General features: G+C 42.3%; 3 protein-coding genes across 4 annotated transcripts; all 3 read right to left on the reverse strand.

Moving 5' to 3' along the window:
* Positions 1–8,399: 8,399 nt before the first annotated feature.
* Positions 8,400–14,231, reverse strand: LOC121180839 (bestrophin-2-like). 2 transcript variants are annotated; one of them, XM_041036502.1, is made up of 10 exons: positions 14,080–14,231; positions 13,893–13,987; positions 12,903–13,136; positions 12,011–12,165; positions 11,669–11,746; positions 10,205–10,357; positions 10,021–10,101; positions 9,644–9,798; positions 8,996–9,396; positions 8,400–8,947 (listed from the first exon to the last, which is right to left on the reverse strand). In XM_041036502.1, exons 1-10 carry the CDS (start codon positions 14,229–14,231, stop codon positions 8,616–8,618), a joined length of 1,836 nt encoding a protein of 611 aa, XP_040892436.1. In that variant the 3' UTR covers positions 8,400–8,615. The 2 variants fall into 2 exon arrangements, with proteins under 2 accessions (XP_040892436.1, XP_040892435.1); XM_041036501.1 differs by having other exon boundaries at positions 8,400–9,396.
* Positions 14,232–15,465: 1,234 nt separating this feature from the next.
* On the reverse strand, positions 15,466–20,794 carry get3 (guided entry of tail-anchored proteins factor 3, ATPase). The gene is made up of 7 exons (XM_041037105.1): positions 20,481–20,794; positions 19,472–19,619; positions 18,777–18,925; positions 18,464–18,614; positions 18,069–18,176; positions 17,152–17,349; positions 15,466–17,035 (listed from the first exon to the last, which is right to left on the reverse strand). The coding sequence occupies exons 1-7, from the start codon at positions 20,621–20,623 to the stop codon at positions 16,907–16,909; spliced, it is 1,026 nt and encodes a 341-aa protein (XP_040893039.1). The 5' UTR covers positions 20,624–20,794; the 3' UTR covers positions 15,466–16,906.
* Positions 20,795–21,777: 983 nt separating this feature from the next.
* On the reverse strand, positions 21,778–22,671 carry LOC121180163 (noggin-2-like). The gene has a single exon (XM_041035328.1). The coding sequence runs from the start codon at positions 22,669–22,671 to the stop codon at positions 21,778–21,780; it is 894 nt and encodes a 297-aa protein (XP_040891262.1).
* Between the last annotated feature and the right edge of the window lie 85 nt (positions 22,672–22,756).

The following is a 22,756-nucleotide window of genomic DNA, read 5'->3' on the forward strand; positions in this document are numbered from 1 at the left end:
GCAGTTACTGTCAAGATCCATCAGGGAGCCCAGGGGTGACACAGGAACAGGCAAGCGAGGAGGAATAAAGGGATGAGAAGGAGGAGGAGGAGAGGTCAGGGCAGGGAGTCGGCCCTTAATTAGTCACCCCTCAGCCCTCGAGTACACTTGTTTGCTGTCCCACACCCCACACCACCTCCTCCGTCTCCCCTTCCTCCTCCATCTGTTCTCAGTACAGATGTGCAGCCCCGCAGCTGCAGGATTTCTCAGCATGTTGGGTTTACAGTGCTGCGGTTGTTTAACTACAAATCACGGGCACTTTACATTGCTGATGACTATTTGCCAAAACATTTTACATACAGATGTGAAAAATGAAAGAAAAAGCCTGAATGAATGGATGGACAAACATAACGTCCACAGAGGTCACGAGGTGTCACTGGAAATGACAGAAATCGATCAGCTCACTTGTTCAAAGATAACAAAAACCCAAATACCAGCACATATAGGGCCTACTGATTAAATATTTCTAAGCTCAGACCAGAGGCTGTGTGAGAAATTGTCTGGAAATATAAGGAAATATTTTGGTGTCACAGTGAAAATTTAGTGAGCTTCATTTTTATCAAAATGGCTTTCTAGTCACGTGAAGCAGGGAGTGTTTTGAAAACTAAAACTGTCCCTCTCTGTTGATGTGTTGAGGGAAAGTCCAACATCAAAACGTATTTGGTCTTTTGGGGTTAACACCAACCTTTAAAGACAGTAAACAGTGTCCCTGCTATTTAGCTAGTTTGTTCGTCATTTTATACTTTATTTATGCAAATCCTAAAAAATGATTTTCATTCTGTCATTTAACCAATATCTAGATTAAAAAAAACATTCTGAATAACAATCAGTCAAGAATGGTCCTTTTAATGTCAGAACATCTCTGAACGTCACAGGAAAATGATCCTTTAAAGGCTGTGTGCCAGAAATCCTTCCCACCTCACTCTCAGAAATAATAACATCCTCAGGTTGACTTAGATAATAACTTGCAGTCTGACTGTGGAGACATCGTCTCCCCTGGTTTCAGATCCTCTGAGGAAAAACATGTTTTGCTGCTGCTGGCCACTGCTGAGGGCTGCAGCCCAGACATAAACAGTGGTGTGGCTGGGCAGAGGAAGCTGTGAGGCTGCTGCTGCAGGTGGTGGCTGGCGGTCAAACAGACAACGGCCGACATGTCTGCTGCACTGTGACACTCAGGAGGTCTCACTTGGTAGACACTTTTTAGACATGTATGATAGACTTACTTAAGGAATGACTCCATACTCACTGTGTGTAAGGGTTTTCAAGCCTTTTACATATCAAAGACTCTTCACCTCCACCCCCGGCTCACCTACTGCCAAAAAAAACAAACAAACAAAAAAAGATCCGCATTAGACCATGGATGCTGTTTAATTAGATTTTTAAAAATGATCCTTTGGAACCACATCTGAGAAGACTGTTGTTGTTAAATATAACTTGGTACAGAATTATATAACTGTGAGTTGATGCCAGCAGAGTGAAGAACAAAACATATCAGTCCTTATATGTACTGTATGTATTGTACTTAAGTTACTTTTAATCTGGAAACCTGATATTCAACCTCTGGTTGGACCCCACTTTGGCAACTACTGTGATTAAATATCATTGTTACTGTACGTAGAAAACCATACATGTACAAAGACAGACCTGAAATACCTTGCATTTGTCAAAGTAACTGAGATTTGAGAATTTGAAAATTGAATTAAAATTTTAGGGAAGAAAGAGTGACAATTAAAGAAAGCGTTAGACCAATTTGTTTTCTTGCCAAGAGTTATATGGGAAAATTGATGTCACTCTCCCATCTCGCCATACCACGTGGAAGTGGATCTTAGAGACTCTTACTTTCGTATAAAAAGTGGAAATGTGGAAACAGCCGGCTACCTACCAGCCCTCCAGAATTAGCTAAGTAACATATTACATCTCAATCATTTATCCATAAGGTGTTTCCATGCAGCGTAAAAACAACAACTTGTGTTTTTGTTGGGGGCGTGATGTATCACTTGGCTCAGAAGCAGTGAATTCCTGTTTGACCTGCTGGCAGCCTCACAGCGATGACAAGAAGGATTCATAACCCATAACAGTAAAAACCTCAAAGTGTTGTCTCTATGCTTAAGTGTTTGCACAGTTTGTACAGATTAAACAAACAAACAGTACCGTTTTAATTGGTGAGCTATGGTGGGTTAGCTGTTTCAACTTGTTTCTAGTCTTTATGCTAAGCTATGTTAACACTGCTCGCTGTAGCCTCATATATACCGTCATGGTATCTATCTGCTCATCCAGCTCTTATCAAAAGAAATGAATTTCCCGAAATGTTGAACTGTTCCTTTATATAAAGATGAAAAAAAAAGATAATTAGGAAATATGTACACGCACACACACACACACTTAACCAGCCTCCTGAAACAAGTCTTTGTACTGCCATCTATCTCGATAACATCACTCTGTCAGACAGACCATTAACAAACAGTTGATTCATTCAGGGTCAGACAATACTGATATAGTGCTCTTGTTTAAACAAAGCTAGTACAGCAGACAGCCAAAAAGATACTGTATGTGTGTGAGACAGAGAGAGAGAGAACCAGTCTGTAACAAACAGGCCTGACAGACAGACAGACAGACACATACACACACACAGCTGGGGAGAACCAGACAGACAGGTCCTTATGCACAGAGTACTTTTTCATGAGGCAGGGTGTGTAAGACAAGGAGTGCCTGAAACACACACACACACACACACACACACACACACACACACACACACACACACACACACACACACACACACACACACACCAGACAAAAACAAATGTGAAAGTACAGGGTTAGAAATGGTACAATAAACACTGAGTGGAGTCACATGTGTATTTACTCAGTTGAAAGAGCGCATTAGATTCCATTATTGCAAAACAGTGCAAACAAAGGCAACAAGTTGATGTTGTAAACAGTGTGTTGGAGAATGTATTTCACTCAGCAAACACATAAAAAAAATCAATACACATAATGTTGTGGTCAAATTGAAGATTTTTTTTTATGTGTGAGTATGTACTGTGTGTGTTTATCTTTTCCATGGCGACTGTATGTTTTTTAATTGTATTACCAAGGATGTACATTTTTCTCTTCGTATTTTTTAATGTCGGTTTTGATTTTTAAGAGCTATGGATGTTCTGTGGATGTGCGGTGTTTGACTATTAACTAATTAACAGTACAGTTATAGACACATCTTGATGAAAACATTTATGGCTGTTTTCTCATATAACTTACAGAATGTTCCGTTTCTGTAAAGCCATGCTTTTATGACATATTTTTCTGTCTTTGAATGTAGCACTGGTCTGTGCTCTGTATTATCCATAAGCACTGATTATCTCTTTGTGCTGACGTGACACTGACAATCTATTTAAAGGGAAATTCTGGTTTCCTACAACTTTGTCATATTTCCATAGTTTTGGCCATTCCTTCCACTGATAACAATTAGATTGTTCTCACTGAGCTCTTTACTGAGACCTCGATGACATCGCTGAAACGTCAGAAACAGACACAGTGAGATGAACAGACAGGTTTTAAACACCCCACTCCCCCACCCCCAGGTTAGTCATACATACTTGGAGGAGAAAACAAAGAGGAACAATAGATTATTACCCTGTCTGTAATCTGACGGTTTAAAGTCCAACGTTGGTCAACTTTGATCTACTATACTAGTAGATTTACACGCATACAGTTTTCTAGTACAATGACACATTATTATTGACATCTTGGGTATCCACACTTTCACTTAAAGAAAGCAGTTTGGATGAAGTGACTAAACTTTGTTTACAGCCTGACTGATTGTCTGACTGCTCATGCCTCGCTGGATTTCATTATAGTGAGGCTGCCATGTTTCTAGATGTCAGCAGTTGACTGTAACATTTGAGTACAATGTTATCATAGCCAGTAAAATGATGGTGTAATGAGGTGTAATAAACCTGAATTTTCCTTCAGTTATTGGGTATTTACGGGTGTCTGCACCTCTGTTGAGCTTGATTCATGTGACAAGCTGATGCAAGGAAACTGACTGTGATGCAGCAGGAATCTTTAGAAATCTTTGTCTTGTGAGACAGCAGCTCAGAAACTACAGCAGTAGGAGGAAGCTTTCACACCAGATGTTCAGGCCCTGCTAGCTAACAGGAATCTGTAGCACTTTTGCGTCTGTTGTGGCCTTGTAATCTGCATCTCTTTCGTAACAAAGTAAACACAGATTCCAAGAAACTTGCCTGAGAAAGTTTCTTTTCTTCCCACATTTTTTCTCTGTTTTGTTTCTTTCACTTGTTTCCATTTCAGGAGCGCATTTCATTTCCACAAAGTCCCACAAACTGAAAGTGCACCGTGGCAAACGGGTGCGGCTGGTCTGATAAGTAAAATGTACAAAACACACATGTTCACACGTTTGCAAGCACACACTACCATGTGGTAACTGTGGTCACATCATTCGTGAGGAGATGCAGAGCAGATTTGATTCTTAAATTAGATCGTTTCGGTAAGCCTTCCTGCTGACCTCAGTACTCCTGGTTCCAGAGAAACAGGCGCACACACACACACACACACACAGTTCTTTGAAATCCTCCCCCACACTTGTGTTTTCACACTTAATGACAAAAACATAAACCACATTTCCTCTGAAGCCAGTGCAAAGACTGGAATAGGTTGACCTTTGTTAAAACTGACTCTGGGAGACAGGAAATAGAGAGCTCTAGTAGTCGACCAGCCGTAAGTGGCCAGACGTTTTTCTCTCTTGCTTGATCTTGCCTGATATGCTGATACTTCTGGCTTTTGATGCTGGTCAAGTGATAATTAGGGGAACTACAGAATTTCTGGGTCAGTGAAACTGCTAATGACTCAATTAAACAGACGAACATGCACACTAACTCATGGATCCATCCATGAGTGAAAACCATGATAAAACACAACTGAATGAAAAATAGACAAAACAACTTCTTGTTCTCGTCTGAACACCATGAATGGAGTTTTATTACTTAATCTGGCTCATCACCAGGGCAACAAACATGATTTCTAAGCTAATATGCTTTTGAGGTGCTCAGCTTTACACTCCAGCATTTCAACATGGAGCCATATCTTTTGTCAAGCTAATTGTATTGTGCTACGGTACTCACCTACTAATCCCCAGCCCGATGACAGACTGTGAAATAGTGAATGTGCCCGAATCAGCAGGATGGCATCTTTGACTGTGGCGAGGAGCCAGAGCACTTAAGCCTGCAGCACCTCTCCATATTGTTCTATCTGCCATTCAACAAAACCAGGGCCTCCGCTGCAAAACACAGCCAAGAGCAGCACTGGGCTGCAGACAGACGGGGCAGGTCAGGGGGCTGTTGATGTACAAGTCGGACAGTCACGCACATATTTCTTTGTTTGGATTTGTCTGTGTTGTGATATATTTTGAATAATGACCACCAACAAGGATGCCAGACTGTTTGATACCATGATGACAGCTGCCCCGGAGGTGAGTCAAAGTTTTTCCGGACTCTGTCACTTCACAAAAGTACTTTTTTTTTTGTAAAGTTTGTTGCATCTTTGTCCTCTCATTGTGCTAAACTGCCCTGGTAAAATACGGCTTTCCAAATGTCACAGGACTCTCAGGGAGATAATACGGGGTCTAGACAGGAACAAGAGGAGAAACTGATCCTTACAGCCTGGAAAAACATGGTGAGAACATGTGAGGAAAAAATTCCTGATAACTGTATCCCTTAAAACTTTCAGTCAGCTCAAATTAAGTACTGTTTTTACAGGAACGTTAAAGTTTGTGGGAGATGCAGCAGAATGTTGTGTTGCGAATCATGCCGAATCAAACAGTTTAAACAGAATCAAACCCTGTTGTGGAGTGACTGTGTAGATGAAGCAATGTCTGTTTTTGTTACATCTCTGATTGTTTTTTGTGATAGTGAAATGTTGCTTTTGTCTAAATAGGTCGGGGCTGGCACATTGCATTGTGTGGAAATACATGCAGCACATTTTGCACACGGATTTTTCGTCCCGGTTTGGTGTGTTATGACCAGTTCTGCTGCACTGCAGTTTTTGTCAATGATAATTCCACTTTTGGTCATGGAGAGACTGTGGGCAGCCACATGTTTCTCTGATAAACAAAGTATATTATTTTAATCTGCAAACCCAGAGATTCACCAGGACTGCACACAGAGGTTATCCCTCACTGGCTTCCCAAAACGAAGCAGTTTGAGGGGGTTGAGTGCTGGTCTTGTATTAACTCTGTTACCCATGTGCTCCTTTCAGTTTAATTTTATTACAATAACTGTTAAACATCTTAATCTTACTGGTAATTTACGCTGGTATAAAGCAGTATTAGCAGTAGCAGTTCTAACTTTTTTATTTGTGGTAATAAGCTGTTAACATGCCTAATTGTTTGTGCCTCCTGCAGTCCTCTGCTCTGCAGCACCACAGTCTGTGTGAGGACTCCAGAGCTTCAGGACCAGCTCAGTCTTTCCTGGCCAGGCAGAGGCAGTCCACCCAGGCCAGGAGAGTGTTCTCCCCCCGGCTGCAGCCCAGGTAGGAGGCTTCATCTGCAGGGAGAAATGGAGGAGTGCAGCCCACTCATTGCTGGGATGGAGAGCAAGACTATGGAAGAAGGTGTGAATTTTTTTTTCCCACTGACTCACTGTATGTGGTCTCTTTGCTGCTATCACCCCCAGCTGGCCAATGTTGGTACTGAAGTAACATTTGAAACGTGCTGTAAAAACTAAACAGTGAGTGTCACAGATAGCTGTTTTATTTGTACTGTAACTAAATATGTGCTCATGAATAATCACCAGATTGTCTGCTCCATTTCCCATTGTATCATATTTAGAAATTTATTTTTTTGCAGGTAAGATACAATTTCCTTTAGAAACAATGCAAAACAATGACTATTCCTTTTATGTTATTCATGTAAAACTGTAACTCAAAACTTTAACTCAACATTTGTTTAAATTTTTTTTTGAAAATACAGAAGATAATGCATTAGAAATCATTCTATTTCCATCTTTTGTTTTTTTGTTTTTTATAATAATCAGGGTGAATACTGTCACCTTGTCTTGTATTGAGCACCGTTTTCTGACCAAACCTTGGCTAATGCTAAAATAGCAGCATAGACTTCAGTAATAATGGGTAAATATAAATATTCTTCCGTATGTGCAGATAACTGAGGAACCAGAAATTCGGTTTTCTTTAAACGCACACTCGACTTTCTGGAAGAGCTGATTTCAGTTTCATCTCCTTTGTACACACGTTGCTTTGATTTAGCTTAACTCCGGCAGAAGAGTAGGGGGAAACTCAACTGTTCTGCCAAAAGTGCCTTGCAACAGCTCTAATCCTATCATAGTATATTTTCAGTATTTGACAAATGTAGAAGTGAAAACAAGAAACATTAGTTTAATCAGGGCCGCCAACTTTTTAGTTCTGCTTGGAGTGAGATGTGTTTCTTGCATCATAAGAAGTAAACATCCTGTAACAGACGGCTGCAAGTAAAACTGATTTGTAACTGTTCATTACCAGATTGATAATGTTTTCATCAAAATGAATATAAATAAGATCATTTAAACTGAGCTGTTGACAGAAAACAATTAGCAGCTAATGTTAAGTAGCTGGCACGTCCACACGTTTGACTGGTACTGAATGTTTTATCTTGTTTTTAGCAGAAAATGATGTAAGTGTTGCGATAACTTTGCTAACTTCATAGGCCAGCTCTACAACTTTACACCGACAAATCCTGAGTAACGCCTGATGAATTCTTAAAGTGTATCTATTATATAATCTATTTACTCCTCCAACCTTGCGCTTTTTCTTCTTCTTTTTTGGTTTTAATGGCAGATTAGGCACCATTTGGCACATCACCGCCACCCACACTATGCAATAATTCTATACAATGGCTCTGGCTGTCTCCAACCTTTCTCTAACATGCATCACAATGATTTTTTTGTTGCACACACTGCTAATCCTTCGCTTAAAAATCACAAATTTTACATCGGAGGAAGCCAAGATGGCAAGTTAGTGTGAGATAAGGCATATGTAGTTTCTTAGACTTTCACAACTGGAAACAAAACACTCTTGGATCCGTTGGTGACTAAGTTATAAGCTACAACATGTAAATAAGACAATTTTAGAGTCACTGAAGGGTTTTCTTCTCCTTTTCTAAATCTCTCCCTGCCTCTACTCTCTGTGCTAACCTCAGCTAAACCTGTGATGAAACTCGTTTAGCCTAGCTCAGCACGAACATGTAATGTCTGTATTGAATATACAGAGATTAAATCATTTTCACACACTCAGTAATGAATCAGTTCAGTTCAAAGTTGACTTTCAAACATCGTCAGTGACATAGGGGCATATTTGGGAAATGTGGTGAGCCATTGGTTTCTGTAACAAAGAAATCACACTGTCTATCTCTAACAATTTAGTTTCCAAAAACTGGTCGTTGTGTGGCCCACGGTGCTGTAGATTCAGAATAAAAGTGGATGCACACTTCCATAGATATGACTGATTTCGTGATAATGTGCACTGAATCTAGGATTACACTTTCAAACGGTCAAAAAGCTCATGGGAACCTAAGATCCAGTGAGCTCTGACCCCATGCTCACACTGCGAAAACGCTGAGGTTCATTGTAAGATGGCACAGTGAGGAAGGACATTTTGTTCCCACCAAAGGGAGGTTTGGGGATGGTGGGTACAGCTCTGTTCTGGTTGATAGCTGGCTGGGAGCTGCAGTGCTCCAGACTGGAGTGGGCAGCTGGGTCAAACAAGAAGGCAGAGGGGTGACGGGAGGTGATGGGAATGGCAGAGGTCGGTCGAGTGGACGTCTTTGTGGAGGACTGGGGAGGGGGAGGAAGCAGTGACACCGAAGCTTGGGTCTCCCACCCGGTACTTTCTGCTTTCCCTCCTTCCTCCCCTATCTGCTGCTCTCCATTGCTCTCCTCTCCACCCACACCCTTCTTCTCACTGACAGCAGGCTGCCCTCCTCGCCTCTCCTGGTCCACCCCAAACTGAATCTCCAGCAGAGGTGTTCTGGCGTTCTTCTCCTCCCTGAAACTGCACACAGTGCTCTGGGTTTCCTGCCCCAGTCCTGATGGCAGAGACCCCCCTTTGCCTATCTTACAACTTTCATCATCCTCATCATCGCTGGTGCATTGGTCAATGCTTGGGGAGTGGCGTAGCCTCTGGAGTTGTGCTGAGGTGCGGCGAAGAGCCCCTCCCATGAAGCCAGTAGGGGATGGAGCTGCATTAAGCAGGCGATTGAAAAGGGCCATGTTGGGATGACGACTGCCTGACTCCTCCAGGTTCTCAGCAATGTCCTCCAGAGGCTGGAAGTGCATCTCCTCCTTGGGGATCCTGCCAAGAGATGAAGTAATTTATGGGGAATTTTCCTGATAATACTGTACTTTACAGTTGATGTGTTTGGTGTTTTCTATCCTCAATCAGGGGAAGATTTTATTTTACTTTTGACTTTTTCTCTTCTTGAATTAAGGCACTTTCATTTTCATTAGCCAGATTTTCCCACCTAGCTGGGCGATTCAAACTGAAAGTGTCACATTTACAAGCCACATGTACAGTGAGAAGGAAAAACCCAAAAACTCACGCCATGTCAAAAGTGGACCCTTGGAAAGAGGGTTTGCGGAGCACAAAGAGAGTGGCAGCGGTGTAGGGTGGCCGGGGGTTGGAGTCATTCCAGTAGCGATCTCTCTCCATCATGGGCAGATCTCCATACATCTCATCCACCGCCATCATGGACACCTACAGAGTGAAATACAGACACACACAGTATAAAAATGGAAGTGGACCTAATTTAAAAGAAACATGAACATGGCTTTTGTTTTAACTGAACTGCACACAGAGTCTCATTAAAGCAGTCTGACTGCACCAAGTTGTGTTAAAGTTCAAATAGGAGGCCCTGCAAATTGTCCTCCTCAGAAAGTGAGGGGTGACAAAAAAAAAAGAGAGACAGCATTAAAAAACCTGGAAATTTCTGTCTATCAGCCAGTTCGTCTCAAAGTCATCATCGTCCTCTCCAAAAGGGTTGATCAACTGCTCTGCAACCTTCAGGACAGAAAAGAAAATTCAACAAGTTGATTCTAGAAAAGGTTAACGATGTTAACATTGTTCTCAAGCATTAAAATGGTATGTGACCCTTTTATCTGACCTTGAGCCACCCTGCATAAAAGAAGAACTGTAGCAGGGTGAAGATTGGCACGTAGAGGTCAAGGTCATGACCTGGATAACCTTGACTGGGGTCCAAGAACTGACGACCAATTAGACAGACCAGGAAAAAACTGTACACGGCCAAAGTCACCACCTGAGGGACAGATGAAGGTAAGTGGACACACGTTATGTTTGCCTTTTGAATCTGATATTTTACTAGCTTTTTACATGACATTACTTTTGTAGGATATTTCACTCAGACAGCAAGCTGCAGTCTGAGTCCGCTTGATGTAAATAAGATCAGCCTAAAGTTTGAAAACCACAACAACAGTCTTAGATTATATTTTAAAACACAGACTCACAACGCATCTTGCAGCATGAAGCTAATTTATATAGCATGCTGTGTAATGCAGGAAGTTAAAAAAGAATACCCTTGTAATGTGGCTCATGCCTTTGTAAGATTCATTTTTTTAACTAGGTAGTAACTTTGAGTTTTAACAAAATAATTTTCCTAACGCTGTTACGACTTATAGGCTCGTAGGCCTATGTCACAACTGTCCAAAACGCAAGTGCAAGTGCAATCTTAATTAGAGCTGTATCCTGTTTAGGTCATCGTTAATGTCATTAGTAACAACATTAATATTATTGTTTTTTCTGCTTGGATAAGTCAAAATGTCTCCAGTGAAAAGAGCCTGTGTTTGATAAAGAAAGTCAAAGGTATAAGACTGTGTATGTAAAAATGTTAGAAGAGAAGCTCTGCAGTGAGAAACATCCAGGAGTCCTTTTTCACAGCAAACAGTTTGACTGGTTATGATAGGAAAAGCACGGGTCTGACTAATAACATCAATGATGGCCCTGTTCTATTTAAGTGTCTTGACGACAGCGTGACAGCGAACCAGCATGAATACCAGGAACCTGCAACGGTAGCAGCTAAATGGAATCCAGCCATCATTCATTTTGTTATTTACACCTGTGGTTTTCCTGCTGTGAAATGTTTGTGTCTCAGCTTTAAATTCTGGCTCCTGCTGCTTGAATCAATTAATTTTTGGAGTGGATAGTATCCTCTCCAATTGTCACTAAGGCTCTTGGGAGCTGTAGTATTTAAAGCCACAGCAGGTAGCGCACACTGATGGGGAAAAAAACAATAACTTGATTCTTCAAGTCAGAGTTAAAATAATTGTTAACCACTGTCCATAAAATAAACCCCACTTGTTTCTGTGTTGAGCAACTTAACTGAAAATTCACATAATAGAAATCAAAGAATGTTTGTATAACGTATCTTTAGGATCAAAGTATAGAAGTGACAAAATGCCAGATAAAATATGACTGCCTCAAGATAAAAATAAAACATGTTGTGTGTGTGAAAACCAGAGTTCAACTAAAGATATGAGTATCATCAAAGACAGTACGTACAGCAGAGTAAAAGTCATGTATCACCCCAACAACATCGCAACATAGCACTTACCTGGGTGTAGACCAGGGGAACACTGATCATGTCATAATGAAACAACATGCTGCACTTTCCTCTGAACGCATTCAGCTCCTGTTGACTCACAAAAAGACAGACTGTGTGTGTTCATTCTACAGAATTAATCCTAAGCCTTCAGTCTTTATCTCTGTGTGAATATGCATCTTAAAATGAATCTTGGTCAAAACACACTCATCGTTGGGCCTGTGTAAATGGTGTGTGTGTGTGTGTGTGTGTGTGTGTGTGTGTGTGTGTGTGTGTGTGTGTGTGTGTGTGTGTGTGTGTGTGTGTGTGTGTGTGTGTGTGTGTGTGTGTGTGTGTGTGTGTGTGTGTCTGCACCTCCAGGAGCAGCTTCAGCGTGTTATCATCTTTGATCCTGCCCTCACAGCGTGCCACAGCAGCCAGGTTGGTGAACCACACGCAGGGGATCCAGTATTTGTTGTAAGGAGAGTGGAGACCCTCGAACTTCTTTCGTTCCTCTCTCGTCATGAATCCTGAGCAAACGGCAAAGCAAAACATTGTGCCTCAGATTCATTTATATCTAATGTTAAATCGTGAGTCAAATGCCAGGTGAGGGATCAACGCTCTGTATGATTTGGCCTGTGGTTGAGTGTGGTTTTCTTTGAGTCAGATTTCAAAATAAGTCATTATGCAGTGAGTGAGAACCACTTCAGTGTGTCAAGAAATGACACTGTAGTTGTATCGGTGAGAAAACAGCATGTGAAAAAAAAAAAAAAAAAATACCACCACTGTTGACATCTCTGAAAAGTTTACACTGTACAGTCTTGATTCCAACAAAAGCTGCAACTTGTTTAGTTTAGAAAACACCACTGCTACATTGCTACACCACTGTCTTATGATCTAGATACAGGCGTGTGATAACTTCGTTTTATCATCTGTGAATTTCAGGATGTGCCTGTCCTTGTGATTTCTCCTGCGCTCTCTGGCGCAGAGAACGTACAGAAGAGGAAACAACACACGCTCATGACGTGCGTGTGTGTGTGTGACTGATCACATCGCTCCATTTTAACACTTTCTGTCACTTCCTGCCTACAGCATGAGAAAGGTCAAGTAGGCACATAAATCTCTGTAAATTACTGAGAGGTGCACATAGTGGTTGCATTGTGTATTTGCAAAGTTAATTTATCACTGTTTAAACCCTCTGTGGATAGTTGTGTAAGATCAAACCCAACTCACTGCTAAATCTCAGTTGTTGTAGGTACCTACTCACCAGCCTCCACCACATGGTCCATGGTGGGGAAACGCTTGAATACAGCCGTGCTGACAGAGCGGAGGATGAGCAGGGCTGACAGGCTGGCGTAGCGCATCATGGTGCGTCTCAGCAGGCGACCTCGCTCATCGGTGCCCTGGAGGCCCCCCGACAGGACACACATCAGCCTGTCAGGGAGAGGGATGCTGGTGTACTGGTTCCACCACCGGTTCACCACCAGGGTCACATAGAAGCCTGGAAACCGCAATAGAGAAGAGACACAGGTGAGGACTCTGGAGATGTAGATCAGACCTGGAAGGAAGGACTAAAGAAGCTATTTGTCAAACTGGGTTCTCTAGGTTCCTTAGTGAAATCCAGGGACCATTGTATTGTATTGTTATATAATTTATATTATGGAGCCCAACGCATACATTAGAGAGCCAATATTGTCAGATAAACTTGACTTATCACATATTACATGAACTTTAGCAAGTATTTCAGCTGATGTACATGCGTGAAGAAAGAAAAAGAAAAGAAGGAAAAAATACATGAAAAATAAGATTAAATTAGTAAACTTTCAGTGCATGCTGCAGAAAAATGCACCGTGGAGTCAGTAAGAATGGTAAGCTGGTATCAGTCATTAAATATATATTCATAGAACTGCTGCTCAGTATGTTTTGCTCTCCAAAATTTCAGTATTGCAGCATGAATCCTTTCCACAAACAGTGAGGTCTGAAATGTGTGAAAAGTCATCAATCAGTATTCTAATTATTAAATAGGAGTCTTACAGTTCCCTCCATCACCTACAGTACATTTATGTACATCTCCAATACAATAATGATCATGTACTGTATGTGCTCTGCTAAGCTACAAACATGTCATGTACTCATCTAAAGTCCCCAAATCAGGTGCACACCTCACCCTGAACTCAGGTCTGGGACACACTGTTGTTCAAATCCTGTCCCCACTTTGTCTTATCTTACAGTTGAGAAGAACATCATTAAAGCTTACCCAGTACAAAGGACATAGGGATGAGACTGGCATAGTGGTTGCAATAAATTGCCAGTTTTTCAAAATACCTCTTCTGGTCATCATAGAGGAAAAATCTAAAATGGTAAAAAGGACAGAAAATGATTTGTAAGTCTGTAAACACTGATATTTCCTCAGTTACCAGTCTTTCCTAAAGCTGCTGTCTCACCTGTAAGTGATGCTGATGGCAGCATACATGGCAAAGAAAGCCAGGAACTCTTTATACAGCACCTTGTAGATGCTGCCTTTCCAGACCAAGAGCAGCTTGGAGAAGCCACAGAATCGGGCATTTGCAACTCTGGCCGTGTAGGTGACAGTCATTGGTGACAGCCAGATCACAGGTCCTCAGGAAGAAAGAGCTATGAGAAAGAAACCATCACCCCTGTAGATACACCTGCAGAGTTTTTTTTTTTTATTTATTTATTTGATACACAGATAAAAATATATTCCCATCAGGTTGTGGCATTAATCTTACTGAACAGACTATAAACTTACTGCTAGTATATTTTATCTTGGAAATGAAAAGCTTCTCTTACCTTTGGTGTTTTTTTTTTTTTCTTGAGGAAGGTGCCAGTTGCTCAGCGCATCTCTGTGCGTAATTGGCACCACTGGAGAAGTGAATTCATATTTTCACTTAGCAGCAGCCTATAGTCGTGTCTGTGCCGCTCTCTACGTTTGCCAGAGTTGCTTTTTCAGAGAGCTCATAACCCTGATATCCCCTGGCGTCAGCTCGGTTAACTCGAAGCTGGGTCGGCTGCATGGCAGTAATCCTCGGAGCCTCTTCGGTGCGCCCAGTGGTCAGTGCGCCCCGGGGTAAATCCCCAAAATGAGGAGGAGGAGCTCGTTAGCGCGGCCCCCGACCGGGAAAGCGCGGCTCGGTGATGGACCACAAGCGACAGGCCGCAGCGCCGGGGCACCAGGAGCGCACAGGACTGTACAGTACAGTGGGGAATTATGAAACAGGAGCAAGTGGACCATGGCGAACTTTCGTGTTAAGTGATATGAAAACAACAACCAGTTTTCCCGGCTACAGGTCTATAATTACTTCTTGTTGCGGATTAAAGAACAAACATTATCATAAAATATACCAATCGAGAGGAAAGAAAAAAGCGTTTTGTGTCATTGCGTCTCTTCCACCTTTTCCAACCTATTTTTCCTTACAACGCGATAAAAAAAAGATGTGTGATAATCCCACTTGTTCCCAATGCAGTTCCCCACCAGGACATATTTTCTTTGGCAGGAAATACTTTATGACTTAACAGACTAAATCCCTTACGGATGATACTTTAAGCAGAGATGACACCTGAAGAACCACCACAACGGATTTTTTCGTGCATTTATTTATTTATTGCACAGTTTTTCTGTGTGTGCAAGCATCTTTAATTCTATAAAACTAAAAGCCCTGTTTGTTGCTCAAGGTTAAATGAGGCTCCGCGCTCTGTCAGAGGCAACCTGCGGGCTGCTCAAGAAAATTTGCTCCAGTCGACTCCAATTACCAGACGGATTAACCGAGCGGGACGCAGATCAAAAGAATGACCACAAAAAAAGGCTCTCGTCTGAGGCAAGTTTGTTTTAATTAACACTTGCAACATAACTTAAAGAAAATGTATAGAAAACAGCTTGTCATTGACTCAAAAGCATTCAGTAACGGAGAAGAGAACTTATGCTTTCGCTTGGGGATGTATTAACCTGTTTTCTGTATCCTTCTGTTGGGAGATGGAGAAACAAAACACAAGCATCAGGTGAAGCCAATCAGAGTCCAGTCTTCAATGACTAGGACAAGGACGCTTTACTCACCATTCATTGGTTCAACGTTTGACCAAGAAACATTCAATATAGTTTTAATTAACAATGCACTAAGTAAGGCTACTAATGTCTTTCAATAGTGTTCCCATATAGCTTGTAGGTAAACAGGATGGACACATGTTTGACAGAGAAGAGCATTTGTTTTTGAGTCTTATCACATATTTTTGCCTTAAAATCTCTAAACTGGTGCTGGCTCCAACCCTGTACCACCCGAAGCAACCACAGTGGCCTAAAATATTTAACAGAGGCCATTAAGACTGTCTAGTTCAAACAATAACATAGCCATTGAAGACATAACGCTCCCAATTTGACTCGATTCAAAATCTCATTGACATTAGGTAACTGCATTTACACCATGATCACATGGAGAGGGGAGGTCTAAGGGTTTGACAAATGGTAAAAGACACACTTTAGACTGCTTCGGTTTTCTTTATTGCAATAAGAAGGATGGTCTTGGTCAAGAACAAAAAAAATTACTAAAGACCACAGGCCACTTTCTTTTTCGATGTTGTTTTTTTTTAAGTGTCTTTTTTCACTGCCCTGCCGTCACACCCTGAATCTGTAGAAATTTGGATGGAAATTCCCGATGTGTGTGAGAGATGCGTTTGTGTGAAATTCTAGTCAAAAGTCAAACCGGAGAACAGACACAGCCACCAAACCACACAGAATACACAAGGCATAAACATCAACCGTCTGAAATATGGAATACACAGCACCGTCACCCGGACACACTCGTGGTCTTCACATCTGAGGCTCAACACTCTGTAGGATGGAGGAGGACAAGGAGCAGGAGGAGGAGGAGGGGGGGAGGTTTTTTGTGGAGAAAAAGTTAAATGCTTTAAGTTGGGATAGCTGGTACACATATGAAGACAAGAGAAGTGAGAGTAAGGCAGCACAAATCTGCACTGCCTTATCTAACAATACAGCAGAACGCGTGTGTATGTGTGTGTTTGGGATTTTGTCAGCTCTCCATCAAGGGCGTGTGTCGTGCCATAGAAGTGCTCTGCTTTGGATGACGGGCTGAGGACTGAGTGGATCTTCTTGAGGCTGTTGCTGTGGGGTTTGAGGCTGGTTGGGGGGAGAGGGAGAGGGAGGGGGCTCAGAGGAGGTGAGTTCAGACTGTAGATAGAGGTGTGGTCTGTACGGAGGGGATGGGGGTGGGCAGGGAGGAAGTCCTGCAGGGAGAGAGATCACTTGTTTGGGGGTTTGTAGGGTTCCAGAAGTTGCTTCGAGAACGTGTTGACCTTGTCGGCACCTCGAACTTCATGGGGCAGCAGCGGTAACTTGACTATGTGGAAATCTTCATAAAGGTCCTCCATCTGTAGGGAGAAGACAAAGTCGGAAATGAGGACAATAACATGTGACATTTAAAAATATTTGCATGCTTTTGTTCAGCTGTACTGTAACAGCCCAGAAACGCACTACTGGCTCGTACCTGGTCTAAATACTTGGACTGAATTTTATGGCGGGCTTCACACATTTTACACGGCCGCTCTGCGTCAGGGAAAACAAGTTGGTTGACGATGATGTTGTGCGTGTCGATGCGGCACTTGGCCAGCTCTTGGATCAGCCGCTCTGTCTCATACAGGGAGAGGAACTCAGCGATACACACGCAGATGAAGGTGGTCTGTTCCTGATGGATGTGAGGAAAGTGGGGAAGAGAGAAGGATTACAGCACACACGAAGAAAGCTTTTAAAATGACAAGTTCATGTGCTGAGCTGTTCTAAATGCGAGAATTTTTTTTTTTTAACCTACAAATTAGTTTCAACATTAAAACACTGTGCAATGGAGCTGCCATCAGAGGATAAGATGAAATGTTAATAGGAGACTCCTCTTGTCACAATATATGCCTCATCTACTGTAGAGTGGGAAGGGCCGGGAGGCTGCACGACCATAGCACACGTGAGTACATGTGCAACACAATTATGCTGTATAGATGCACACAGCATAGGAACTGATGTACAGCTCCAGAGTGATAGAGTGAATCTCAGTAAAGATAAGGTTATAATGTTAAATCGGTAATGTATAACTGAAAAGGATCCTTTTCTCTGCCTACTTCATGTTATTGTGACAATTAATAAACACAACAGGAAGCCAAACAAATACCAGTTTCACCACAAAGGCCCACTTCTATTTTTTGTTAAGTTAAGTGACACAGCTACGGAGCCTCTGCATGTAGCTGCTGCAACACTTCAATGGAGAAGTACAAGTCTGTAACGTGTGAAAAACCTACATTCATGCAAGGGAGGAAAAAAAAGCCCTCACAACAACATAGAAACAACTGCACAGTAACACGTGTCAGAAATGTGATTGTGGTATAACTACAAGTGTTGTCTATTTATGTGACTTACTGGGTCTTTGAACTGCTCACTGACTGAGCGGATGACGGGCAGGGTCTCTTCGAGCTTAGAGGCGAGCTGGTCTGCGTTCATGTCACCCAGACCGAGCATGTTACACATCTACAAACAATGAGAGGAACAGAGAGAAGCTCTATCATTTCACAGGGGCTTCAGTCCTACACAATATCTGATGTACACATTCCAAAAAGATTGATCAAAAAACTACCTGTCACAAAACACATGGACTTTACGTCACAGCTGCTTTTTTCCATTAATGTATACGCTTTACTCTTTCCATTATACGCTCGACAGCAGCTCTGTTTTTTGTTTTGTTTTTTTTTTTTAGACACCCTACCTACAATCTGTAAATGACCCGTGAATTGTTAGATCTGCTCTTTCCTCCTCACCTGGGAGATGAAAGGGCTGATCTGGTTCTTGATCTGCATGAGGCGGCCCAGTCCACGCTCCACAATGGTGGGGAAGTTGAGCAGCCGCAGTGTGTGGCCAGTGGGGGCAGTGTCAAACACCACCACTGAGAAGTTCATTCCTTTCACTAACCTGAGGCACAAATAGGCAATAGTGCAAAGTTGGTTTAACTCATAACTGACCAGCTTTTCTTTATCAGCTCAGTCACAGTTCAATGAAAAGTAAATGCAGTTCTGGTTCAGTGCGACATGAAAGGAAATGTGCTCTGGTTTTGTATTGATCGGACTGTCTTACCTCATGACCTCTGCGTAGCTCATGGCCTCGTCGATACCAGGGAAGGCACTCATGGCCTCCTGCATCATCTTCTTGCCCATGCTGAGCATGTTGTCCTCCTCAAAGAACTCATCAGGAAGCTCTGCCACACCCAGGCTTGGATCAATCTCCTGCACTCACACACAAACACAAACACACACACACACAAAATCAGCACATTACCAAACGACTGAAAATGTTTTTATGGCCTCTAGTGATTCTGTTTGTTACACAATGATGGTTTATGCTTGTGAGACCCAGATGTGGAACTGACCAGCCTCATGACACTGAGGAGATAGTGATCTCATGCACTACGCTTCATTTTCTAAAAACAGCATAAAGAAACTTCTTTGTTAATAGATGTAGCTGTGGTTCTATCCACTTGTCAAACAAATTTCAGGAGACTTTTGAAATGCTCCAAAAAGTAAAGTAAAATGTGAGTGTAATGGCCCATCTTGATGTCTCACAGTGGGATGTTCAGTAGCTTGTGGTTTGAGTGTGTAGTAGATAAATCTTTGTTAATGTAGATTTCTCTATTGTAACTTACTTTTACTCAACTGTTGATTTTTAATGTACATGACTTTTTCCTACTGCACAAATTTACACGTTACTCAGTCTGTGACACCTTCCCTTGCAAAATCCCTTACTCGTGCTTTTCTCTCAGCAGGTTGACTTACCATTGCAAAGAGGTTGTCATAGCCCTTGACCTTCGTAGGCACCTTTGAGAACTTCTGGTCAAAAGCATCAGAGATGTTATGGGCAGGATCTGTAGAGATGATGAGGACGCTCTCCCTGACCGCAGCCAGCTGGACAGCCAAACTACAGCTAACCAAACAACCCAGAGAGGAGACAGGTTTGTGCCACAGTCAAACAGGACAGTGTTTTAAGTGCTTGGCAGTATGTTTATATAGCATGAATGACAAGAAATATAACTGAATTCTCTGAAAATTTGCCTGAACGCATTTAATGTTGTACTAACGATACACTGATGTTATCAACCAGCTGTAAACTTCCTAAGGTTTGAGTCTGTGGGCGTTATCTAGCACTAGCTCCTTCGATGTTGCTTAATAACCAACGATCAGCAATTATATTTGTGTCTTAATAAGCATCACTCGGCGGCTTCAACAACACTGAGACTAAACCTAATGCGAGCGCTCTTGTGCAATCTTGACAGCTGGCGTTAACGCAAGACAAGCTAGCTAGAGCACTCTTTGCCCCAGAGCAGTCGTACATTAGCTTAGCTTAGACACAAGCGAACGCCAAGCTACCCAACAGAAGGTAGAAGGATCTCCCGCTGGATGCGGGAATAAACGTCGGAACAAGCAGACTGTTAATGTCAGCCTGCACCGTGCTTATCACACCGGCTGAGAATCATGAATCCATGTGTCATCTGGCTAACATTAGCCAGTGACAGTGCTAGACAGCATTCAAATACCCGGCGAATTAACAAGTAGGTTAGCCTTATTGTCTTAACCTGTCACACCAACGTTAACTATATTTTTATGTTATCTCGTCTTAAAATGGTAAGATAACGCGCATGAGATTCTTGTAATGGAAAAAAACAACCCATCGTCTTCATTTACTGATCCACGTCAACTTATAGTGACGGCTAATCTGGGCTAGCTGTGTTAGCTAGCGAAGTGAGTCAGTGCCAGGAGGCAAACGAGCGTTTCCCTTCAAACTTACCTACATGTCGTTTTACCGACACCACCCTTTCCACCCACAAATATCCACTTCAAAGATTTCTGCTCGATAATGTTCTTCAGAGTTGGTTCTAACGGCTCCACATCAGGCGCATCTTCAAATTCGTCTTCCAATGAAGCTGCCATCTTGTCTGTGTACAACTGTAACGTACAGCTCAGGTGGGATGTACCCACACTGCTGCCTTCACTGATACTCGGAGTTTTGGCCTACAGTCTACACTTGAATTATGTCAGTGATTTGAAATGGAAATATGACAAACACGGGGAGTTGTAACAAAAATAGTTTTTGTGGTCTGTGTGAGAGGTGTATCCTTGTGATCCCGGACTGTCAGCGTTTATGACAATCTACCGATAAACAGCTACGTCTATCACCATTGGGGGTGGGGCCAGAGCGGGCAGCAGAGTGAAAAGTTCAAAAACCAGATGGCAGTAGTGGGTCTTTTTTCATTATATTATGATATGGTTTTAGAAATGTTAACAGATAAAACAAACATGACCTGGCGTTTAATCACTCTTTTAATAATCTTTACACAAAACCAACGAAGGAAATCTAAATGTAAAGGTAAAAATTTCTTTTTTGGAAGCACTCATGTAGACAACAAAACACCTGGCATAACAGGTCAAACATTTCTCATGAATTTTCTATTTCATGACATTATAATGTTCCTTTGCCATAAAACATAAACTTGTATGTCACACTCATTCTAACTATAAAAAAAAGGGGGGGGGGGGGACTTTAAATGTCTGCAGTGCACTGAAACCACTGCTGAGCATGAAAAGCACCCATCAGTCAGTTTCCTACATGACTTGAATGTAGCACAGCCCACAAGAAGTATGGGGCTACTGGGTTGAATCCATGGCAGTTGAACCTTACTGAGATCAGACATTTACTTGACTTTTAGAGAGGCAAGCTTGTGACAAGAGGGCTGAAACATCTGAGAGTAGAGACATAGAGTAAATGAGTAGCCCATACAGCACTTCATCAGTATGGAACAACAATAGAGAACTGTGGGGGAGTGTGGTTGGACTGTCATCTCCCGGGTTGTCAATCAGTGAGGTTGCTAAAAAAAAAAACTTTCCCAGACAAGAGAAATTGTGTTTATTAAGTTCTACTTACAGCCAGTAACATTAAAGTACAGCACCTTTAATGTCTCACTGAGTAACTAAAAGTAGCTATGTTAAGATTTGGAAAATAGGTTAGTATAAAATACATATAAGGTGAATATAAAAACCAGCTGCAGATGACGATTGGAAATGTGAGGCTCCGGTGAGAAAAACATTCATTTGCATGAACATGTACATGCTGTAACAACAGGATAAGGCACTTGTCTCCATAAACACCTTTTCATTGTGTCACTCGTTCCCACTTCTGTGCTGCCATTATACCTTTCACCCTTTGTCTTTCTGAATCTTTCATCTTCATCTCTGATTTCCAGGCAATGCCAAGCCAGAATCTTTATGTGTGTTGTCTGAGCTCTCACACACTTCATCCCACTGGGAAAGGAGCAACTTCGCACTCTGTCGGATCTTTCACAATCAGTCTGCCGCAACCAACGAGGCCAAAAAACTGGACCCAGATCCATCCATTGGTAGTATAACTCACATTTGGCAGAGTGCACCAGCCAGGACTGAAGTGAACTGGCAACATCTGAGGGCAGAGAACTGAAGTCCAGACCTGCAGCTTCCTTCTCTAGCTTCCGGCGATTATTTTCTGCAGCCTCTCTCAGCTCTGGAGAAGAATTCAGGTGAGACTTCTCTTTGACGTAGCTGGGTAACTTGGCAGGCAGTGTGTCTCCACCCAACATAAGTCGACCATTACTGTGACTCCCAGAGGCCTCAGATGGCTGCTCTATGGACATCCAGAATGGGTCAAAAGAGGATCCCAGAAGCCGCAGAAGGCGAGAAGGCCGGCGATGTCTGGGTTGGGGCATGGAGTGATGATCTTCAGTGTTTGTCAGCAGAGTGTAAGGACGGATTGGCTGCGAGAAGGACGGCAGACTGGCTCTCAGCTGAAGAAATGGTGAATCCCAGCCTGTAGCCTCCTGGTCTTGAACAGCAGTCACATTTGGAAGCTGAATCTGGGTTGAAATGTTAGAAGCAAAAGCTTCAAGTCCATATAGAAGGACAGACACAGAAATCCAGCAGAGACAGATAAAGTTGAACGGTCTAAACATGACTGGATGGCCTGGATGGTGAAACAGAAGAATGAATAATTGTTCCTCTAGACTTCCTTTTCACCCGTTCTACTCTGGCTGCATC

Source organism: Toxotes jaculatrix, chromosome 4 (genome assembly GCF_017976425.1).
Source record: "Toxotes jaculatrix isolate fToxJac2 chromosome 4, fToxJac2.pri, whole genome shotgun sequence".
In the NCBI taxonomy this organism is placed as follows: Eukaryota; Metazoa; Chordata; class Actinopteri; family Toxotidae; genus Toxotes; species Toxotes jaculatrix.